Source organism: Nerophis ophidion, linkage group LG11 (genome assembly GCF_033978795.1).
Source record: "Nerophis ophidion isolate RoL-2023_Sa linkage group LG11, RoL_Noph_v1.0, whole genome shotgun sequence".
Lineage (NCBI taxonomy): Eukaryota > Metazoa > Chordata > Actinopteri > Syngnathiformes > Syngnathidae > Nerophis > Nerophis ophidion.
In genome coordinates this window covers 34,756,656-34,780,189 of record NC_084621.1, presented here as the reverse complement: position 1 = coordinate 34,780,189, position 23,534 = coordinate 34,756,656, and the positions used below count along the sequence as shown (strand labels likewise).

General features: G+C 41.7%; 1 protein-coding gene across 5 annotated transcripts in view; it reads right to left on the bottom strand.

Moving 5' to 3' along the window:
• Positions 1-23,296, bottom strand: part of LOC133561975 (G-protein coupled receptor 20-like) — a 34,957-nt gene extending 11,661 nt beyond the window's left edge. The window contains exons 1-7 of one of the 5 annotated variants that reach the window (XM_061915731.1): positions 21,320-23,290; positions 18,423-18,613; positions 15,007-15,213; positions 13,154-13,289; positions 7,638-7,877; positions 7,309-7,575; positions 6,192-6,436 (exon numbers count right to left, since the gene is read on the bottom strand). In XM_061915731.1, the coding sequence (XP_061771715.1) occupies positions 6,192-6,436; positions 7,309-7,575; positions 7,638-7,877 (752 nt within the window). In that variant the 5' untranslated portion in view covers positions 13,154-13,289; positions 15,007-15,213; positions 18,423-18,613; positions 21,320-23,290. Of the gene's footprint in view, positions 1-6,191; positions 6,437-7,308; positions 7,576-7,637; positions 7,878-13,153; positions 13,290-15,006; positions 15,214-18,422 lie in introns of all 5 variants that reach the window. The other 4 variants (XM_061915733.1, XM_061915732.1, XM_061915728.1 and 1 more) reach the window with 4 other exon arrangements.
• Between the last annotated feature and the right edge of the window lie 238 nt (positions 23,297-23,534).

Genomic DNA, 23,534 nt, shown 5'->3' with positions numbered 1-23,534 from the left:
AGAGGGCACTTTAAGTTGATTATTACTTCTGTGTATAAATCTTTACTTATAATTGAATCAGTTGTTTACTTTTCAACAAGTTTTTAGTTATTTTTCTATCTTTTTTTTACAAATAGTTCAAGAAAGACCACTACAAATGAGCAATATTTTGTACTGTTGTACAATTTAATGAATCAGAAACTGATGATATTGTGCTGTATTTTACTTATTTATCTCTTTTTTCAACCAAAAATGCTTAGCTCCGATTAGGGGGTACTTGAATTAAAAACAATTTCACATCACTGAAAAAAGGTTGAGAACCACTGGACTATTGCATGTTACTGTTTGATTATATATCGCCCACTAGAGGGTGCTGTTGTACTGTAGTAAAACCTATTTGTAGCTAGTAATTGCAATGTTCCCAAGGTTTAGGCCATATCCACACGAACACGGAGAGTTTCAAAACACATATTTGGGGTTAAAACAATCTCCATCCACAACAAGTGTAGATTCAAAACCGTCTGTGTCTACACACAAACACATACACCTGCTGTCATGGACATTTTGTCCAATCAGAAGCCTGAAAAAAGCAGAAATAGCTGACTTGGTGGCATTACACCTCCTGTTATGTTTATTTTGATATACTTCAGACGTACAATGACATGTACATTATCTTTAAAACCAACCTGCACGTACACAGAGCCCTGGGAACATTATTAAAGAGCAAATGCACGCCTGTGCTGCTGAAACCCAACACTCATAGAATTAAAACATGTTCAGCAACATGGTGACGTATTACATGTGAAGTGAAGTGTACATTGTTTTTAAAATCAACACGCACTAACGAGCCGATGAAACCGTTTTGCATGTTTAAGGGAATTATAAAGCATTTAATCATCGATATAGTGATATGGTACACATGCAATGAAGTGTATATTGTCTTTAACATCAGTACACACTACAAGGAGGACGCTACATTGTTGTTGTTGTTTTAGTTGCTTGGTCGCTATTTGAGCGCAAGCACGGTTGCGCCCGCTCCATCAACAAAAATGGAAGCAACGCACGTAAGTTAACTTCATGATTTGTCGTTGAACAAGGACTAAAAACAGAAGATAATGTTGCACCTTTCTTATTGACATTGAGCAAAAAATCTTGCTTGTCAAAGTTGACAAATCAGGTGGAGATTCGATAGCGGTCGCATCCAAAAGAGCTGACTGTCAATAGCGCCAGCGGGAGTGTCACAAAGCCCATTTTGATGTTTTTTTTTATTAATGTTGAGTAAAAATAGCAGCATGTTTACATTCAAACATACAGTAAGTCATCGTGTAGTGTGTTTAAAGCCAGTGTTGTTGAGCTTTGCTCCTCTCTGAGCTGCAACCTTATCGTGGTAGAGGAGTTTGCGTGTCCCAATGATCCTAGGAGCTATGTTGTCCGGGGGCATAAAGCCCCCTGGTAGGGTCTCCCAAGGCAAACAGGTTCTAGGTGAGGGATCAGACAAAGAGCAGCTCGAAGACCTTTATGAAGATGAAAAATCATGGACCCAGATTTCCCTCGCCCAGACGCGGGTCACCGGGGCCCCCCTCTGGAGCCAGGCCCGGAGGTGGGACACGATGGCGAGCGCCTGGTGGCCGGGCCTGTTCCCATGGGGCCCGGCCGGGCACAGCCCGAAGAGGCAACGTGGGTCACCCCTCCAATGGGCTCACCACCCGTAGCAGGGGCCATAGAGGTCGGGTGCATTGTGAGCTGGGCGACAGCCGAAGGCAGGGCACTTGGCGGTCCAATCCTCGGCTACAGAAGCTAGCTCTTGGGACGTGGAACGTCACGTCACTGGGGGGGAAAGAGCCTGAGCTAGTGCGCGAAGTCGAGAAATTCCGGCTGGATATAGTCGGACTCACTTCGACGCACAGCAAGGGCTCTGGAACCACTTCTCTCGAGAGGGATTGGACCCTCTTCCACTCTGGCGTTGCCGGCAGTGAGAGGCGACGGGCTGGGGTGGCAATTCTTGTTTCCCCCCCGGCTCAAAGCCTGTACGTTGGAGTTCAACCCGGTGGACGAAAGGGTAGCCTCCCTCCGCCTTCGGGTGGGGGAACGGGTCCTGACTGTTGTTTGTGCTTATGCACCAAACAGCAGTTCAGAGTACCCACCCTTTTTGGGAACACTCGAGGGAGTACTGGAAAGTGCTCCCCCGGGTGATTCCCTTGTCCTACTGGGAGACTTCAACGCTCACGTTGGCAACGACAGTGAAACCTGGAGAGGCGTGATTGGGAAGAATGGCCGCCCGGATCTGAACCCGAGTGGTGTTTTGTTATTGGACTTTTGTGCTCGTCACAGTTTGTCCATAACAAACACCATGTTCAAACATAAGGGTGTCCATATGTGCACTTGGCACCAGGACACCGTAGGCCGCAGTTCCATGATCGACTTTGTAGTTGTGTCATCGGATTTGCGGCCTCATGTTTTGGACACTCGGGTGAAGAGAGGGGCGGAGCTTTCTACCGATCACCACCAGGTGGTGAGTTGGCTGCGATGGTGGGGGAGGATGCCGGACAGACCTGGGAGGCCCAAACGCATTGTGAGGGTCTGCTGGGAACGTCTGGCAGAGTCTCCTGTCAGACAAAGTTTCAATTCCCACCTCCGGAAGAACTTTGAACATGTCACGAGGGAGGTGCTGGACATTGAGTCCGAGTGGACCATGTTCCGCACCTCTATTGTCGAGGCGGCAGATCGGAGCTGTGGCCGCAAGGTAGTTGGTGCCTGTCGGGGCGGCAATCCTAAAACCCTTTGGTGGACACCAGCGGTGAGGGATGCCGTCAAGCTGAAGAAGGAGTCCTAACGGGTCCTTTTGGCTCATAGGACTCCGGAGGCAGTGGACAGGTACCGACAGGCCAAGCGGTGTGCAGCTTCAGCGGTCGCGGAGGCAAAAACTCGGACATGGGAAGAGTTCGGGGAAGCCATGGAAAACGACTTCCGGACGGCTTCGAAGCGATTCTGGACCACCGTCCGCCGCCTCAGGAAGGGGAAGCAGTGCACTATCAACACCGTGTATGGTGCGGATGGTGTTCTGCTGACCTCGACTGCGGATGTTGTGGATAGGTGGAAGGAATACTTCGAAGACCTCCTCAATCCCACCAACACGTCTTCCTATGAGGAAGCAGTGCCTGGGGAATCTGTGGTGGACTCTCCTATTTCGGGGGCTGAGGTCGCTGAGGTAGTTAAAAAGCTCCTCGGTGGCAAGGCCCCAGGGGTGGACGAAGGCTCTGGATGCTGTAGGGCTGTCTTGGTTGACAAGACTTTGCAGCATCGCGTGGACATCGGGGGCGGTACCTCTGGATTGGCAGACCGGGGTGGTGGTTCCTCTCTTTAAGAAGGGGGACCGGAGGGTGTGTTCCAACTATCGTGGGATCACACTCCTCAGCCTTCCCGGTAAGGTTTATTCAGGTGTACTGGAGAGGAGGCTACGTCGGATAGTCGAACCTCGGATTCAGGAGGAACAGTGTGGTTTTCGTCCTGGTCGTGGAACTGTGGACCAGCTCTATACTCTCGGCAGGGTTCTTGAGGGTGCATGGGAGTTTGCCCAACCAGTCTACATGTGCTTTGTGGACTTGGAGAAGGCATTCGACCGTGTCCCTCGGGAAGTCCTGTGGGGAGTGCTCAGAGAGTATGGGGTATCGGACTGTCTTATTGTGGCGGTCCGTTCCCTGTACGATCAGTGCCAGAGCTTGGTTCGCATTGCCGGCAGTAAGTCGAACACATTTCCAGTGAGGGTTGGACTCCGCCAAGGCTGTCCTTTGTCACCGATTCTGTTCACAACTTTTATGGACAGAATTTCTAGGCGCAGTCAAGGCGTTGAGGGGTTCCGGTTTGGTAACCGCAGGATTAGGTCTCTGCTTTTTGCAGATGATGTGGTCCTGCTGGCTTCATCTGACCGGGATCTTCAGCTCTCGCTGGATCGGTTCGCAGCCGAGTGTGAAGCGACCGGAATGAGAATCAGCACCTCCAAGTCCGAGTCCATGGTTCTCGCCCGGAAAAGGGTGGAGTGCCATCTCCGGGTTGGGGAGGAGACCCTGCCCCAAGTGGAGGAGTTCAAGTACCTAGGAGTCTTGTTCACGAGTGAGGGAAGAGTGCATCGTGAGATCGACAGGCGGATCGGTGCGGCGTCTTCAGTAATGCGGACGTTGTACCGATCCGTTGTGGTGAAGAAGGAGCTGAGCCGGAAGGCAAAGCTCTCAATTTACCGGTCGATCTACGTTCCCATCCTCACCTATGGTCATGAGCTTTGGGTCATGACCGAAAGGATAAGATCACGGATACAAGCGGCCGAAATGAGTTTCCTCCGCCGTGTGGCGGGGCTCTCTCTTAGAGATTGGGTGAGAAGCTCTGCCATCCGGGAGGGACTCAAAGTAAAGCCGCTGCTCCTTCACATCGAGAGGAGCCAGATGAGGTGGTTCGGGCATCTGGTCAGGATGCCACCCGAACGCCTCCCTAGGGAGGTGTTTAGGGCACGTCCAACCGGTAGGAGGCCACGGGGAAGACCCAGGACACGTTGGGAAGACTATGTCTCCCGGCTGGCCTGGGAACGCCTCGGGATCCCCCGGGAAGAGCTAGACGAAGTGGCTGGGGAGAGGGAAGTCTGGGTTTCCCTGCTTAGGCTGTTGTCCCCGCGACCCGACCTCGGATAAGCGGAAGATGATGGATGGATGGATGGATGTTGAGCTTTGGAAATGACAGCGCACAACCGTGACGTCATCACAAGTCTCCGTTTGTGCCGTGTACATGCAAACGCAAAGCGGAGAGTTTTGGAACTCTACACTTTGGCCAGTTTGTAAAAGTTGGCGTTTTTAAAGACAAAAGTATGCGTCTGCGTGTGGACAAGAGACCTTAACAGTACTGCATCAAATCCGACATTAGTATGGAAAGGATATCACCACATGGGCTCAGAAACACTTAGGAAAACCATCTGTAAGTTAAAGTTAAAACTCTACTGTGCAAAGCCAAAGCCATTTATCATCAACACTCAAACAACACCGCCGGCTTCCATGAGCCCGAGCTCATCTAAGATGGAAAAATGGAAAAGTGTTCTCTGGTCTGACGAGTCCACATTTCAAATTGTTTTTGGAAACTGTGGACGTCGTCTCCTCCGGACCAAAGAGGAAAAGAGCCATCTGAACTGTTATAGGCGCAAAGTTCAAAATCAAGCATCTGTGATGGCATGGGGGTGTATTAGTGCCCAAGGCACGAGTAACTTACACATCTGTGAAGGCATCATTAATGCTGAAAGGTACATACAGGTTTTGGAGCAACATGTTGCCATCCAAGCAACTCTATCATGGACGCCCTTGCTTATTTCAGCAAGACAATGTCAAGCTGCATGTTACAACAGTCTGGCTTTGTAGTAAAAGAGTGTGGCTATTCGACTTGCCTGTCTATAGTCCAAACCTGTCTCCCATTGAAAATGTGTGGCGCAATATGAAGCCTAAAATACCACAACGGAGACCCCGGACTGTTGAACAACATAAGTTGTACATCAAGGTAGAATGGAAAATAATTCCACCTGAACAGCTTCAAAAATTAGTCTGTTTTTAAAAGGAAAGGCCATGTAACACAGTGGTAAAAATGCTCCTGTGCCAACTTTTTTTGTAATGTGCTCTTGCCATTAAATTCTAAGTTAATGATTATTTGCAAAAACAAAAATAAGTTTCTGAGTTCGAACACTTAATATCTTGTCTTTTCAGTCTATTCAATTGAATATTAGTTGAAAAGGATTTGCAAATCATTGTATTCTGTTTTTAATTATGATTTACACAACGTGCCGACTTCACTGGTTTTGGGTTTTGTATATCCGACGAAGGAGACCTTGGTCGGATATGAAAAATGTGGAATTGACAGAAAAAACTTGATACAGGTCGCATGTGGGCAAAAAAAAACAAAAAAAAAGGAATTGACCTGCAGTGTGAACGAGGCCTGTGACAGCAATAGGTGGCGAAATGATCGCCTCCATATGAGAATAATATTAACAATTTTTTGTACGTACAGTACGCACGCAGATGTGGGGGTTCTGGCGCACGGAGAATTTTTTTGTCAAAATTTCACACAGTTTTTACAGATGAGGCTTCTGAACCTTTCAGATCATTTAACCAGGCCACATTAGAATATAATAGAATAGAAAGTACTTTATTGATCCCTGGGGGAAATTCCTTGCACATGTACAGTACCTGCTCTGCTGCATCAGGCGGGGATCCGCAAGCGCCCACACGATCCGCAGTGTGAACACCACAATGATGATGAGGGGTAGAAAGAACTCTGTAATGGTGAGGAAAAGGAGCTTGGAGAGGCAGCAGCCTGTTTGCTGGAAGGCTGTGGACAGGAAGGAGTAGGTGACCACAATGGCGAACAACCACACTGAGACACACACATATTTGGCCACGCCAGGGTTACGCCACCGACGAGATGCTTCAACCTATAATAAAAAAAAAAATTGGCTTAAAAAAAACGAACACAATGTTTCCTAACGCTTTAGACCAGACCTGGGCAATTATTTCGACTTGGGGGCCCAAATTTTGAGAAATAAATGTGTCTGAAGGCCGGTATGTCTATTTTTAGGAACAAAACCTCACAATAATGTCTTGTTGAATGCTAAAAACTTTATAACACACCGCCTTAAAAAAACGGAATGTAATAATAGTTTTTTTTAACTGAATGACACACCCAGAATACACATGAAAATAAAGAATGTAGGATTTACAATATTAATTATGACCGATAAAATACTGAATATTGACAACATACGAACGTCCTACTCCCTCTTTTACAATCACGCAAAACGCAACCAAAATGCAACAAACACAGCAAAATATGAACGCGAAGAGTTAAAAAAAAAAAAACACCTACAATGTGATATATTTGATATGTCACTAAGCTTTAGAACTTTGTTGTAAAACTGTCCCCTTCTGCGTCTGACCCTGATACCTGCATTTTAGGCTGGCGGGTCTGGAAACACTCTGTGGAAACGCTCCCCACCCACACTGCTTGGTGCCTCGTCGGAGCTGCTGTGACTTACATTACCACAGTAACTAATTAGATTACCATAGTAACTAATTAGATGACTATAGTAACTAGTGTATCATGCAGATTCCAACCATTAAAATACTTTGTATAGTTCAAGACTTACGGTCATTAGAAAACATCACTGCACATCATAATAGCAGCTACACTTTCCATCTTAAAGATCTACAAAAATATTTGGGAATGTCCGGCTGGCCGGATTAAAAAGCTTAACGGGCCACATTTGGCCCCCGGTCCTTAATTTACCCAGGTCTGCTTTGGACTCACTTGAACAATGGCCAGGTAGCGATCCACACATATGCAGGTGAGGAAGAGGATGCTGCAGTACATGTTCACAAAGTAGCTGAAGATGTGCAAGTAGGAGCAGGTGAGGCACGCTCCTCTGCTGTAGTAAAGCAGGATGCGCGTAGGCAGAGAGAGATTGACCAGCAGGTCAGTCACGGCCAGGTTGATGGTGTAGATCACAGACGTGCTCTTTTGCTTGGTGCGGAAACAGAACACATAAAGGGCCAACGTGTTGAGCACCATGCCCACCTGAACGAGAAGAGCAGGTCCTGAACATTTCGCAAAATGTTCGTTTCCCAAATGATGCCTACCAGGAATATGAGGGAGTTGATGACCATCAGCGCTATCCAGAGTCCATAGAAGTCGTTATAAAGTCCTTCGTCCAAATGAGCCAGCATTTGAAGATACGCTTCCATGCCACTTTTGTTGCTGAAATTGGAAACATCTGCGCGTGTGGGGAGTGAAGTGTTGATCATGGTCCAGGGATCTGTGCTGTTTGCAGCTAAGGTGATGACCATGACTGACTCTGACGGGGATGCACAGATGTGCATCTGATGATGATGATACAAAAAAAAAAGGTTAGTGTGATATAGACAAACATACTGTAGAATGATTATCCATGATTATCATAATGCATTTCATTCGGGGAGAAATAATGCAGTTGAGATAGGCTCCAGCACCCCCCGCAACCCCAAAAGGGACAAGCGGTAGAAAATGCATGGATAGATGGATATTCTAAATTAAGAGATGGATAATCTTTATTTGGAAAAATTACATTTACTTTTCAATAGCACACAAAATTATTTGGAGATACAGTATATACCGTATTTTTCGGAGTATAAGTCGCTCCGGAGTATATGTCGCACCGGCCGAAAATGCATAATAAAGAAGGAAAAAAACAAACACAAGTCGCACTGGGGTATAAATCACATTTATTGGGGAAATTTATTTGATAAAACCAAACACCAAGAATAGACATTTGAAAGGCAATTTAAAATAAATAAAGAATAGTGAACAACAGGCTGAATAAGTGTACGTTATATGACGCATAAATAACCAACTGAGAACGTGCCTGGTATGTTAACGTAAAATATTATGGTAAGAGTCATTCAAATAACTATAACATATAGGGACGGTGTGGCGCAGTGGTAGAGTGGCCGTGCGCAACCCGAGGGTCACTGGTTCAAATCCCACCTAGAACCAACCTCGTCACGTCCGTTGTGTCCTGAGCAAGACACTTCACCCTTGCTCCTGATGGGTGCTGGTTGGCGCCTTGCATGGCAGCTCCCTCCATCAGTGTGTGAATGTGTGTGTGAATGGGTAAATGTGGAAGTAGTGTCAAAGCGCTTTGAGTACCTTGAAGGTAGAAAAGCGCTATACAAGTACAACCCATTTATCATTTATTTAACATGCTAGACGTTTACCAAATAATCTGTCACTCCTAATCGATAAATCCCATGAAATGTTATACGTCTAGTCTCTTACGTGAATGAGCTAAATAATATTATTTGATATTTTACGGTAATGTGTTAAAGGCCTACTGAAACCCACTACTACCGACCACGCAGTCTGATAGTTTATATATCAATGATGAAATATTAACAAAGCAACACATGCCAATACCGCCGGTTTAGTTTACTAAATTGCAATTTACGTAGATCCAGGATAACAGCCCCAACCACCCCTCCCCTGTCCAGGTTGGACTTGATCACCTCGAGGAAGTAACAGCATGCTGTGTCGGTAGTGTTTGGATCGGAAGCCAAACTGCATGTAATGTAACATATTTCCATTATCAAAGTGATCAATCAGCTGTTCTACAACAATTTTTTCAATAATCCTAGAAACAACAGGAAGTATACTGTTTGGTCTATAGCTACTTAAGTCCTTTTTTGTTTACTGATTTGAAAATGGATGTTATAATTGAAGTTTTGAAGGAGGGTGGTGGTAATACACATTCTTTTAACGACTGGTTGATTACCATATTCTCCGGACCATAGGGTGCACCGGATTTTAAGGCGCACCGCCGATTAATGGTCAAATTTTTAATCTTTTTTCATATATAAAGCGCACCGGATTATTGGCCGCATTAAACGAGTCATATTATTATTTTTTTTTTCTTTTCTAAATTGAAAACACCTCCGGCCAGCACGGTGAAACAGGGGTCAGTGAATGTGCCTCACAATACGAAGGTCCTGTGTGGAGTTTGCATGTTCTACCTGTGACTGCATGGGTTCCCTCCGGGTACTTCGGCTTCCTCCCACCTCCAAAGACATGCACCTGGTGATAGGTTGATTGGCAACACTAAATTGGCCCTAGTGTGTGAATGTGAGTGTGAATGTTGTCTGTCTATCTGTGTTGGCCCTGCGTTGAGCTGGCGACTTGTCCAGAGTGTACACTGCCTTCCGCACGAATGCAGCTGAGATAGGCTCCAGCACCACCCGCAACACTGAAAGGGACAAGTGATAGAAAATGGATGGAAAACACTTCCTTGTGGTCTACATAACATGTAATGGTGGTTATTCGATCAAAATGTTGCGTAGATTATGTTTTACAGATCATCTTCAAGCCGCTTTCTGACAGTCGCTTACCGAAGAGCCGTTTTGTGGGCAGTCTTATTTACGTGGCTCACCTTCGACAGCGTTTTCTCCCTGTAATCTTTGTTGTATCGGTGTAGCATGCAAAGACGGGAGTGGAAGAAGTGTCAAAAGGTGAGGCTAACTGTTTTAATGACATTCAGACTTTACTTAAATCAATAACGGAGCAGCATCTCCTCATCCTGAAAACAACAACACCGGAAATGTGTCCTGTGAAAAACCGTCCGAAAGGAAATCTCTAATAACTAAAGTTCCTTGGGTGAATAATGTAAACTACAGCGGTATGTTTTAGCGCTTTCATGGCGAGTTTACAGACAGATATAAGTAAGCACTTTACACTACATTATATTAAAAATGGCAACAGCGGAGGATGAATGTCCCATAACAAGAAGAAGCTTATCGACTACGGTGTCTCCATGAACTATAAAGGCGAATGTGCACAATTGTTCAGGATCTATGCAGATCCCAAATACACATCAGCAAGAACCAGAAGGTAAGAACAGTTGATTTTGTACAATATTGCGAAACAAAATGCCAGATAATGTCTTACCTTATACACACATATCATAATAATACTCGTATGTTGAAGCACATCAAGCGGTGCGGCTTCATAGCTTACCAAAGTCGTTCTAAAATATTTTGATAGATTTAGTAATGTTCTATATTTTTTATGAAACATATAAAAGGTTGGTGTTGTTTACTTGAGTCATATTGCCATCATAGTGCAGTCTACCTGTATCTCTTACATACCAGTAGACTGCCATCTACTGGTCACACTTATCATTTCACCATGTACCAAAAAAAATGCTTTGAGGGTAGTAATCAAAACCAGAATTATTCCGTGCATTAGGTGCACCGGGTTATAAGACACACTGTCGAGTTTTGAGGGAAAAAAATGGTTTTAAGTGCGCCTTATAGTCTAGAAAATATGGTATGTTCTTTTGATGTTGGTCTTGCAAAAACCTCTTTGTATTTCTTCAGTAGAAGTGGATCAAGTTCCCATGAGTCTTAAGCTTTCAAACTAAGTTTGAGAGTGAGGGTACAATTTTATTGACCTTGCCTTCACTCACACATTCCCTGTGAAAATATTATTTTTAATAAGGACAAATAATAATTTGGAGATACACTTTTACTCAACATTAGACATTACCAAGGTACTGAATTTAAAGATGCATAATCCTAATGTGCGAAAATATGTGGAATTATATGCTTTTCATTTAGCAAAACAAAAAACAATCATGAAGATGCAGACCAAATGTAAAGAAATTTGGAGATGAAAAACTAATTAGAGAGAAACAAGCTATATTCATTTAAGACTAATAGACATATTTTGAAAATACAGTACATGTCTTTTATTGAGGGAAAAATACACAATTTAGACATACATGCTTTTCTTTGTGGAAAAAAATAATCATTTTGGTTGTAGTTGTTAGCATGGCATTTCCATAATGGCTAACCTTTAAGGAGATCATCTTCTGTTTATTTTTTATATCTATTTATAACGCTACTCATTTGTTGATACAGCATCGGTCTGCAGGAAGTATAAATAGATTAATTTGTAGTTCTCATCAAAAAAGAGGTAACATCAACCTCTTACTTATACATATCGCTACAAAAGTGACAGTGAAGAGCAGCAAAGTGTGTTTTAAAGAAGTTTTAAAGCTAGAATAGAAAAATGGACAATATGTACATGTACAGTAAACGGCAGTAAATGTAGGGGAGTGTAAAATAAAATCACTAACATTGCATTGAATGCAAGAAATGGGATTTATCTTGGATTAAAAAAAAAAATATATATTATTTTTTATATTTACCTGGTTCACTATACTTCTCTGACAAAAAGAGCACCAATATTTTTGGAAAGAAGTACCAAAATAATACATCATAGTGACCTTTATAAATGGCAGAACAACAAGTCATCTTGTGTCATTGGAAGCTACTTTGAGGCCATAAGAAAACATACATTTTACCCCATATACAGTAGATTGAATATAACATCATATAAAGATCATAATCACATGACCAAGACTAATATAATTGCATCGTTCACCAATTTGAATGCAGTATGGGTGTAAAGACTGGCCAAAATATTGATTTGTCAAACCTCTATTGCAAAGTTGTCAATGTAAAAATAAAACAATAAATTAATTAAACTTTATACCATATCAAAAAGAAAAAAAACAGCAAATACTTTTGAGATGAAAAAAGGATTCAATATGTAAATGCATAATAAAAACTTTTTAAAAAATCCTCCAAAAAAGCATTTAAAAAAGATTATAAAATGAAAATGTTATGTATGTATTCCATGGTTGCAGTAAAGATTTTGCATACCGAAATGAGTAAAAAAAGAATAAAATGGAAGTAGAAAATGTGAACGATAACACTCATAATACAAACTGAGCACACACTATCGTACAAAAAAACGGTTAAACTATGCACAGATAATAACAGTACTGTAACCCCCGATACATAATGCACACTGGAAATGATTGCACTATAAAAACAAACATCCTCTCATCACAGGAGACTTGTATAAAAATAAAAAATAATTCATAATTGTAGCAATGCATGTCCATTAAAAATGCAATTATTGCATGTCAATTAGTTGGTTAGTTAGGCTGGTGAGAGCAGAGGGTCCTCAAAGTTATACATTAACATAAGTGGGCTTGTTATCTTACATTTTTTCTAGCATCATTGACGTAAATGTAATTAGAAATTTCACACATTTAACCTATGAATCTTGTAATAAATTATGGAAATATAAACTCTGGAAGCTGCTCTCAGTGGTTATAAATTTATAATACTAGGAAAGTCTTAATGGAGTCTACATTTGATTTATTACATTAATGCATGTTGTCGTCATATGGCTGCTACATCAAAGTTGGTGGTGATGCAATGGCTGCCGCAAAATGCCACTAGAGAGAAAGGTCCCAGAGGGCTCAGAAGCACATCACAAATAAATCCCAGCAGCGTGGGAATCCTTGACTGTGTGTGTGTGTGTGTGTGTGTGTGTGTGTGTACGATAAAGAAGAGAGCGGGAACAAAGATCTCATGCTGTCTTGCATCAAATTATTGCATTTTAGAGAGCCACTTAAGGCAAACTGGACATTCTGTTGCAGCAATAACTTTGATTTAACTGTCATAGAAATGTTGTGGTTGTAGAAACAGTCAATTCCATAGGAAACAGAATGCAAAGATGGTAACGTAGATATATAGATATACTTTTAGCTTACCTTATGGGAAAAGCAGTCCAGTTAAAGTTCTTTGGCTGGACTCCCTCTAGATCCAGGTGTGTTCTTGTTGTCCAAGAAGGTGACATTAAGATGTTTTCCAAGCAGGACTTTGCATCTTCAACATCACTACCTTACCCTGCAGACACAATTTCAAATGTCATCAGCGTGTGTCCGTGTAGGTTCTTGTGAAATGTCCCAGTGTGTCTTCTTTTCTCCTACTAACATCCCTCTTAACCTCCCATGTCCTACGGCCCTCCCTCTTATTTTGGTCTTCAGACAGGAAGTCTGAGTATCTGTTTACATTTTATATCAGACATGTGAACTCTCCACTACATGTACAAAACTCAACAGTAAATATAATACAGTAGAATTGAAAACCTTTGTTCGGGATGAATAGAAAACAGTAAAGAAATTTAAAAATATTCTCAACTGGAAAATAACATATTGCAGTATAATGTAGGCTTCTCGTTTTTAAGTAAAAAATAACTAAGGTAGAAAAAAATCAGCCAATAAATTAACCAATTAAAAAATAAATACATCACAAAACATTTTTAAATATTTGTCTAGTGTTGTCCCGATACCGATATTATCTCAATACTTGTCGGTACTTTTGTAATTAAAGCGCACCACAAAAAATGTAATTTTTGGCTTTATTTTAACAAAAAATCTTAGGGTACATTATACATGTTTCTAATTGCAAGTTTGTCCTTAAATAAAATAGTGACCATACATACAAGACAACTTGTCTTTTATTGGTAAGTAAGCAAACAAAGGCTCCTAATTTAGCTTCTGACTTATTCAGTAACATATTGTGTCATTTTCCATTCTTTTATTTTGTCAACATTATGAAGGACAAGTGGTAGAAAATGAATTATTCGTCTACTTGTTCATTTACTGTTAATATCTGCTTACTTTCTCTTTTAACAAGTTCTATCTACACTTCTGTTAAAATGTAATAATCACTTATTGTTCTGTTGTTTGGATGCTTTACACTAGATTTGGATGATACCACAAATTTGGGTATCGATCCAATACCAAGTTGTTACAGGATCAAACATTGGTCATTTTCAAAGTCTTCATGTGTCCAGGGACATATTTCCTGAGTTTATAAACATAATATACATAAAAAAAAAAAACGAAAGAAGATGTAGTGATGCCAAAAAATACAGACGTAATCATAGTAGTATCGACTAGACACGCTACTGTACTTGGTATCATTACAGTGGATATTAGGTGTAGATCCACCAATGGCGTTCAGACCGGTACTTTTTGGAGGCGGTATAGTACTGAATATGATTCAATAGTACCACGGAACTATACTAAGGTTTTGGGTATACCATACAACCCTATATCTGCCCATCCATACATCCATTTTCTACCGCTTATTCCCTTTGGGGTCGCGGGGGACGCTGGTGCCTATCTCAGCTACAATCGGGCGGAAGGCAGAGTACACCCTGGACAAGTCGCCAACTCATCTCAGGGCCCCTATATCTGCCTATATGTGAAAATCAGATTAATTCAGATTAGAGCTGTCAAAATAAATGCATTACCTCTTGCGATTAATCACAAAAAAAAATCACATTGATAAAGTATAAACACATACTAATCAAAACATTTTGTCCGCACATACTCTTTTGCCTTAACCGCGTATGGTTATATAAAAGGTATGCGTTGTTGTACGTTGAATGATCAGATCAATGCATAATTTAATCATCATCAATTAATCAATCAAATATGTTTCATGTAGCCATTAATCACAAATATCTCAACAGGCTGCACAAATCACAACAATATCCTCTGATCTTATTCAGTGTAAGAAACATAACCCCACCAAATGGGAACAAATGTGAAACCTTGGAAACGATCCGCAGATGTGGGGACTCCCCTCCCGGTGACTTGTGCAATGGACGCCGAGTAGATATGGTTAATAACGTGGGAGTCTAGACCATAGTGGGAGACAGCAAAGGATCCTCTTGTATGCAGACAAGTCGGCAGCACAGAGACGTCATCGACTTATGCTCAGAAGAGCGCCTGCTCCGTGGAGACTGATCCATGGCAAACTAAAACGAGGGGGGCAGAGCATAAAAGAGTGAGGGCAGATCAACTTGTCTAACTAATGTGTCTATTTAAAGGCTAGGGTGTATAAATGAGTTTTAAGATGGGACTTAAATGATTCTACTGAGGTAGCATATCTAACTGTTACCAGGAGGGCATTCCAGGGTACTGGAGCCCGAGTAGAAAACGCTCTATAAACCGCAGATTTTTTTTGGACTCTGGAATTTTTAGAACCTAGGTTTCTGGCCGGGACATATGTTACAATACAATCACCAATATAAGATGGAGCTAGACCGTTTAGTATTTTATACGTAAGTAGTAAAACCTTAAAGGCCTACTGAAACCCACTACTACCGACCACGACCACGCAGTCTGATAGTTTATATATCAATGATGAAATATTAACATTGCAACACATGCCAACACGGCCGGTTTAGTTTACTGAATTACAATTTTAAATTTCCCGCTAAGTTTCTTGTTGAAAACGTCGCAGAATGATGACGCGTGCGCGTGACGTCTCGAGTTGGAGGGGACATACAAGCGCAGCGCCACTTGCGGCTAAAAGCTGTCTCTTTTCATCGCGCAATTACACAGTATTCAGGACATCTGTGCTGCTGAATCTTTTGCAATTTGTTCATTTAATAATGGAGAAGTCAAAGTAGAACGATGGAGGTGGGAAGCTTTAGCCTTTGGCCACACAAACACACAGTGTTTCCTTGTTTAAAATTCTCTGAGGTGAAGCTTTACTATGGATCAGAGTGGTCAAGCGAACATGGATCCCGACCACTTGTCAACCAGCAGGTTTCGGTGAGAATATTGTGGTAAAAAGTCGCCTCTTACCGGAGATCTGCGGAGCTTGCGCCGTCCATGCAGCTGTGACTTCCCTCAGACAATGGCGTCAACACACTCGTGGACACACCCGTATGACTATCAGGTACTATTTAATCTCACTAAAACACTAGCAACACAATAGAAAGATAAGGGATTTCCCAGAATTATCCTAGTAAATGTGTTTAAAAACATCTGAATTGCTCACAATGCAATCTCCTTATTTTTTTTTTTGTACTTTATTTTATTTTATTTTTTTTGTAGTCCTTTGCTATCAATATCCTCAGCCACAAATCTTTCATCCTCGCTCAAATTAATGGGGAAATTGTCTTTTTCTCGGTCCTAATAGCTCTTTTTGTTGGAGGCTCCCATTAGAAACCATGAGAGGATGTGAGGAGCCCTCACAACGGTGACGTCATCGTCTGCTACCTCCGATAAAGGCAAGGCTTTTTTATTAGCGACCAAAAGTTGCGAACTTTATCGTCGATGTTCTCTACTAAATCCTTTCAGCAAAAATATGGCATTATCGCGAAATGATCAAGTATGACACATAGAATGGACCTGCCATCCCCGTTTAAATAATACAATCTCATTTCAGTAGGTCTTTAAAGTCACATCTTAAGTGCACAGGAAGCCAGTGCAGGTGAGCCGGTATAGGCGTAATATGATCAAACTTTTTCGTTGTTGTCAAAAGTCTAGCAGATGCATTTTGTACCAACTTTAACGTCAGACATACGGAGACCTGAAAGTCATGTTACCGTAATCAAGACGAGACATAACGATTGCACTAATACTAATCTAAGCGTCGGTGGTGGAGAACATAAACTCAGACAGGACTTTAAATCATATCATTAAAAGGTTTTGAGCAAATAAATGCCATCCTTTATAATAAAATATTTAAAAATGTACCTCTATGACATCCTGAAAGCAAAATTAGATCAATCATAATTCTTCTGACTTTCAGATGTATTAAAATCAGTGCTGTCAAATTATACACTTTTTTAATTAGACTAATTAACAAATGATCTTATGTATTTAGATTAGGTTTTTCAGATTGAAGTAATTAACTCATGCAATTAATTACAAAAATATAGCATTAATGATGTATAAACACAGACTAATCATACACATTTTTTTTAGTCCGCACATGCCCCTTTACTTTAACCGTGGCGGATACCTGTAAGGTGTGTTTTGTTGTACTGTTAGTTGAGTGATCAGCTCAATGCATGATTCCAAATAAACCCGACAAAACTTTTAGACTATATTGTTAGCTAGTTTTGAGTAAATGAATGAATGACTTATATTCAAATAAAACATTTAAAGAATATTTGTCTAGTACAGGGGTATCAAATGTACGAACAGGTTTCATCCGGCCCGCGGGATGAGTTTGCTAAGTAGAAAAATGAGCCAAAATTTTTGAATGAAAGAAACCGCTGTTGTACATGTGTCCACTAGATGTCGCAATAGCAATTCTTTGTAGATGTGTGTAGCGCTGTGATACGTATAACAAAACAAAAAAAAAAACACATGATCTTAGAGCACCAGTCGAGGAAAATGAGCAAACTACATAAATAACATATTGTAATTTGATTTTGATATTTTTTTCATCTTGAGGGATTGAATATCAACACCAATGAGTTGACTGATGAACATTATCACATAATTTATCCAGAAAGTATAAATAAGGACAAATAAAGTATGTATACTATTAACCGCAACATGTACAGTAAGTGTAAAAAAACAAAAAAACAACATTATGATTTATACATTTTCAGAATGTGCTTATTCTTTTTTTTTAAACAAAGAAAACAATCTGAAGTTGTCTTTATTTTTAAGTTATCGTGCCGTGATTTAACCAGTCCGGCCTACTTTCGAGTAGATTTTAAATCTACAATGAGTTTGACACCCCTGGTCTATGACAGTCTGACAATACAATCGCATGTGTCCAACATGGGCATTTGTCTTTTTAAAAAACTTGACCGTTGTTTGAAGACTTACTTCATTGATTACAGTTATTTAAAAAATAGCACCACACCTCCTCTGTTGTTTGCTAACAACTTTTAAGAGACCATGTATATGTATTGTAAGTGACAGGAAGTAAAGCTCTAATTTCTCATTGGGTTGAGTTTTTTCTTGCCCTGATGTGGGATCTGAGCCGAGGATGTCGTTGTGGCTTGTACAACCCTTTGAGACATTTGGGATTAAGGGCTATATAAATAAACTTTGATTGATGATGATTTGGTTGAAGAAAAATTCCTTGGCACCACCTGTTGGTTTGTATGTAGAACTGTAAGGAGACCTGCCAATTTTTTTTTTGTTGGGGGAAAGAGGTTGTCTTACATCCGGTGTTCCCTTATATTTGGGTCAATGACTGTAAAGTACTTACATGCTTGAATCAAGCGTAGACAGTCTTTTTATAACCTGTCCCCAGGCCTCCTGCACCCATCTGACAGAATGAGACAGGTTTGTGTCTTCTGGCTTCCTGTCCAGGGATCACCATCACTCACGACTTGGCAGGGTTCCTGAAACTTCCGCAACAACGGATGTCTACAGAAGAGGCCGTGGATCAACCTGTTACTGATACAAATAGAAGACGCAGGACGTGAGGACAGAAAATAGAAGAAGTGAAGGGCGAGGTGTCCAAAAGAAGTTAGACGGTGTCTTTTGTGTGTATGAACATAAAAGTGAGGGATGGATGAGTGTGTGACGGATGTGTGTGTGGGAGAGTGAGGGTCAACAATGACGTTCCGATGTGTGAGTCAAACAAGGAGAAGCGGATGGCTGCGTCTATGTCAGGAATTAGTCAATGATGGACGATGAAGTCTCTGCACCTTTTCCTTTACTGCCTCTGTTCTCATGGAGTATGACGTGATGCATTTTTCAGGGATAGATCAAGCTGTCTGTCCTTGATTCCTCTCCCTTTTTTTTTTGTCAGTTTAATAAAATGATCAAATGTTAAGGGATGGATGGCATGCGGCACACTATTGCATATTAAGTGGAACCTCGATTTACAGCACAGGTCCCTCTATTTGAAAACTTTTCCATTAACAAACTTCAAAAATCCGTGTGCATTGCTGTCAAAGTGTACCAAATTGACGGAATACTAGGGGTGTAACGGTACATGTATTTGTATTGAACCGTTTCGGTACGGGGGTTTTGGTTCGGTGGTGTACCAAACGAGTTTCCACACGAACATATTAAGTAGCCGCCTATACTTAAGTCTTAACAAGCTGCTCCGCTCCATTCTGCCTGTGTCTCCTACACAGCACCCAGTATTGTCCCACCCACACAACCATCTGATTGGTTACACGCAAAGCGGTAACAGCCAATCAGCAGTACGTATTCAGAGCGATAAGAGCCAATCAGCAGTGCATATTCAGAGCGCATATGTGTGTGTGTGTGCGTGTGTTATGACAGCAAAGCCCTGTCTGTCTGTTATTTCGCTTTACCTTTTTCTGAGTTGATTGAGCTGTGTTGAAGCAGCAAAAAAGGACATTATGTTAAATGAAGAGTTTCTGTCTCTGATAGTTGATATAATAATGTAACTGCATCATAAAGCCTACACGAACTCCATGGTGTTCAGGGAAAATAGTCTCTCCTATTGCTATTGTACTATTTTTTTCAGCTATAGTTACATTAATCATTAGTAATGTAACAGCCTAGTTTTGAATGGCAGGGTCCCTGCTATCACATGTTGATACAAATATAACATTTACATAATAAAAATCAACTACAGGCTTCCCAAATGCTGTAATAAATTAAGCATGATGAGTTGACTTGGGACTGTTTAATGTTGCACTTTTTATATGTAGAAGAAAGAAAAGTTTTGTCCTTTTATTTAATCTGAGCAATAACTTGAGGAAGTTTAATGTTGATTAACGTGGACAGAAATATTATAGTGTTCCCAATGTTAAAAGGATATAGCCATTGTTTACATATTTGGTAAATAAATAACCCAAAAATGTATATTTTGTTGTTTTCTTACTGTACCGGAAAAGAACCGAACCGTGACTTCTAAACCGAGGTACGTACTGAACCGACATGTTTGTGCACTGTTACACCCCTATGGAATACCTCGTCAGACTTCTTCTGTCCAGGTGAGATGCATGGTTTATGATCCACAATAATCTTTCAGGGGGCAAGGAAGCAGCAGACCACTTGATGTAAACATAAATAATGATCACGGTGCTGCTATAAATAATTTGTCTGCGTTAGCGCTCATAATAACAATATCACTACTACTTCGTTAATATTCAATTCACAAGATGTGAATGAGGGCTTCACGGTGGCAGAGGGGTTAGTGCGTCTGCCTCACAATACGAAGGTCCTGCAGTCCTGGGTTCAAATCCAGGCTCGGGATCTTTCTGTGTGGAGTTTGCATGTTCTCCCCGTGAATGCGTGGGTTCCCTCCGGGTACTCCGGCTTCCTCCCACTTCCAAAGACATGCACCTGGGGATAGGTTGATTGGCAACACTAAATTGGCCCTAGTGTGTGAATGTGAGTGTGAATGTTGTCTGTCTATCTGTGTTGGCCCTGCGATGAGGTGGCGACTTGTCCAGGGTGTACCCCGCCTTCCGCCCGATCGTAGCTGAGATAGGCGCCGGCGCCCCCCGCGACCCCGAACGGAAATAAGCGGCAGAAAATGGATGGATGGATGGAAGATGTAAATGAAGTATTGTTGGTGGGTTTCGAATGGTTATTTATTGGATTTTATGGGCAAAATAGGGGACATCCCGTTGGCTATGCTGTAAGCTGACCTTTATTTATGTTTATTTAAAAGTTATAATGCATTAAAAAAATTAAATCCATCCGTCACCCCGTCTTTTAAATGTATTGTTAACGATAGGTAAAAATACCTTCCAAACAGTGCAGTCCCCTTATAAGGACTTTTGTAATTTCTGATCGTTTGTGAGGGCACCAAAGGCGCGTGTGTTGGCACCGTTTAGCTCGTTTTAGCTTGATAATAAAAAAAAAGTTGATCCATCACCCTCTTGTTATGTTTGTTTGGTATAAAGTACTGTACGCATTTGATATTGTGTTCAAAGTGTACGAAACTTCACTAAAATATGGACTTTTGTCGTCGCTAGAACCCAGTATTCATATTTACATTGTTTCTTATGGAGAAATGTGTTTCACATTACGACCTTTGTGATTTACAGACCCCGTTCAACAACCAATTAAGGTCATACATCCAGGTTCTGCTGTAGTCCTTGGCAAAATGACACAACTCTATTAGAAAACTGAACAATAAGACAAACTAAAAAAATAAATAAAAGTACTTACCCTTTGTTGAAGTGCAGAGGTAGTCTTGCTCAAGGGGAGAGGAAAGCTTTCAGGAGGTACATTACTTCACATGTAGATTACACACAGTTAAACATCACAGTGTACATTCAACTCTTTCTTTTATTTTTATTACTGATGTAACATGTTTTACTGAGTAACCCGGAAATAAATGTATGAACTGTTTGTACTACCTATAAGTGGCAATAAATTAAATGTATGGTCTATAGTACTTTTTATTTGATTTATTTATTTGCCATGACTGGTACTCTATTTTCCAGCACTTGCTGAATTAGGACATAAGGTATTTCCATTAAATGTTTTTATAATCCATATATTATATATATTTATATTGGGCTCGTGTGGGCCTGGGTGCTGGTAAGGCGTGGGCGGTCTTCCCGTCTGGTTGTAAGGAGTCTCTGGGCCCCTCAGGGCAGGGCGTCCCGTCTTCCTGCCAGCATGGGGTGTGGTTTTTAGCTGGCTTGGGGGGATGGCTGTCCCCTGCTTCTCCTGTGCCTCGTCCTCTGCTGGGCGCATCTAAGGCTTGTTGCAGGCCCCGCTGGGTGGCACATGGGGCCCGGCTCTGCTGTTCCTGTTCCTTGGCTGCGTGAGGCCGGTGGTCCCTTGCTCCCTGGGCAACACACCAGCTGTTTTGGGTTGGGCTGTCGGGTTTAGGCTGGGACCATACTTTAGCTATCGCACACACTGGAATGTTTTGTTGCATTTGAAACAATTGTATTGTTGATAATGGAGATAATAATGTTTATAATGCTCCATTTGTAGTGTAATAAAGTTAATTTTCATTTATGTGTTATTAATATTTACTTCACTAACTGCTTCTTTGCTATCACTTTTCAGATCGTATTTTCAAAGATATTCCATATTCCAAGATGGCGGCGCCCGGGCGGGCTGCGACATCGCGGAGCTCCTGCTAAAGATGGAACATTTGGCAGAAATACCGGACAATTCTACAAACTTTATGGCTGGCTCACATCGTGGTCACTCCGTGATCACGTACGACCGCCAGACACTTCTGGATGTGGACATATCGGGCCGTTTTGGACTGGTAGACGCGTGCTTGCTAGACGTACTAACTAGCATGGGAATAATTCGGCAGCTACATCCAGCGGCCTGTGAAGCAGGGGAGTATAATAGCAGCGGGGGCCGTCTACGGAGCAGACGCCAGCGGTGTGATCGGAAACGCGGATGCCGAGCGGGGCTAAAAACAAAGCAGAAGGCTAATCCCCACAGAACACCACTTCCCTCCATCCTGAAGCCGGATTTAAATGGAAGATGCGAGACTACTGGTCTGGGTAAGGAGTCAGTTAAATTAGAACAAGTTTTTTCTGCTTTGAGTGTTTCAGAGTTGGACATGTGTTCTACCGAGGTGGCTAACTATGATGCGTGCAGTTCATCAAAGCAACAAACAAACAATCGGAAAATCCCCGTTACTGAGGTGGCTAACCATGATGCGTGCAGTTTATCAAAGCAACAATCAAACAATCGGAAAATTCCCGTCGTATCAATTCCTAAATATGGTCGTAATTATACTAAATGCACTGGGCATAATAAAAACAACATTATTAATATTGCTACTACGGATAATTTGATCAAAAATTCCCTAAAACAGCCCACAACCTATAATATAGGTTTTTTAAACATAAGATCATTGTCTCCCAAAACGTTGTTAGTTAATGATATTATCAGAGACAACAATCTTAACGTCATCGGTCTCAGCGAAACCTGGCTTAAACCAAACGACTTTTTTGCGCTAAATGAGGCATGTCCTCCTAACTTTACACATGCGCATATTGCCCGTCCGCTTAAAAGGGGGTGGGGGGGTCGCACTAATATACAACGAAAACTTTAACCTTAGTCCTAACATAAATAATAAATATAAATCGTTTGAGGTGCTTACTATGAGGTCTGTCACACCGCTGCCTCTACACCTGGCTGTTATCTACCGCCCCCCAGGGCCCTGTTCGGACTTTATCAATGAATTCTCAGAGTTTGTTGCTGATCTAGTGACACACGCCGATAATATAATCATAATGGGGGACTTTAATAACCATATGAATACCCCATCGGACCCACCGTGCGTAGCGCTCCAGACTATAATTGATAGCTGTGGTCTCACACAAATAATAAATGAACCCACGCATCGCAACGGTAATACGATAGACCTAGTGCTTGTCAGGGGTATCACCGTTTCCAAAGT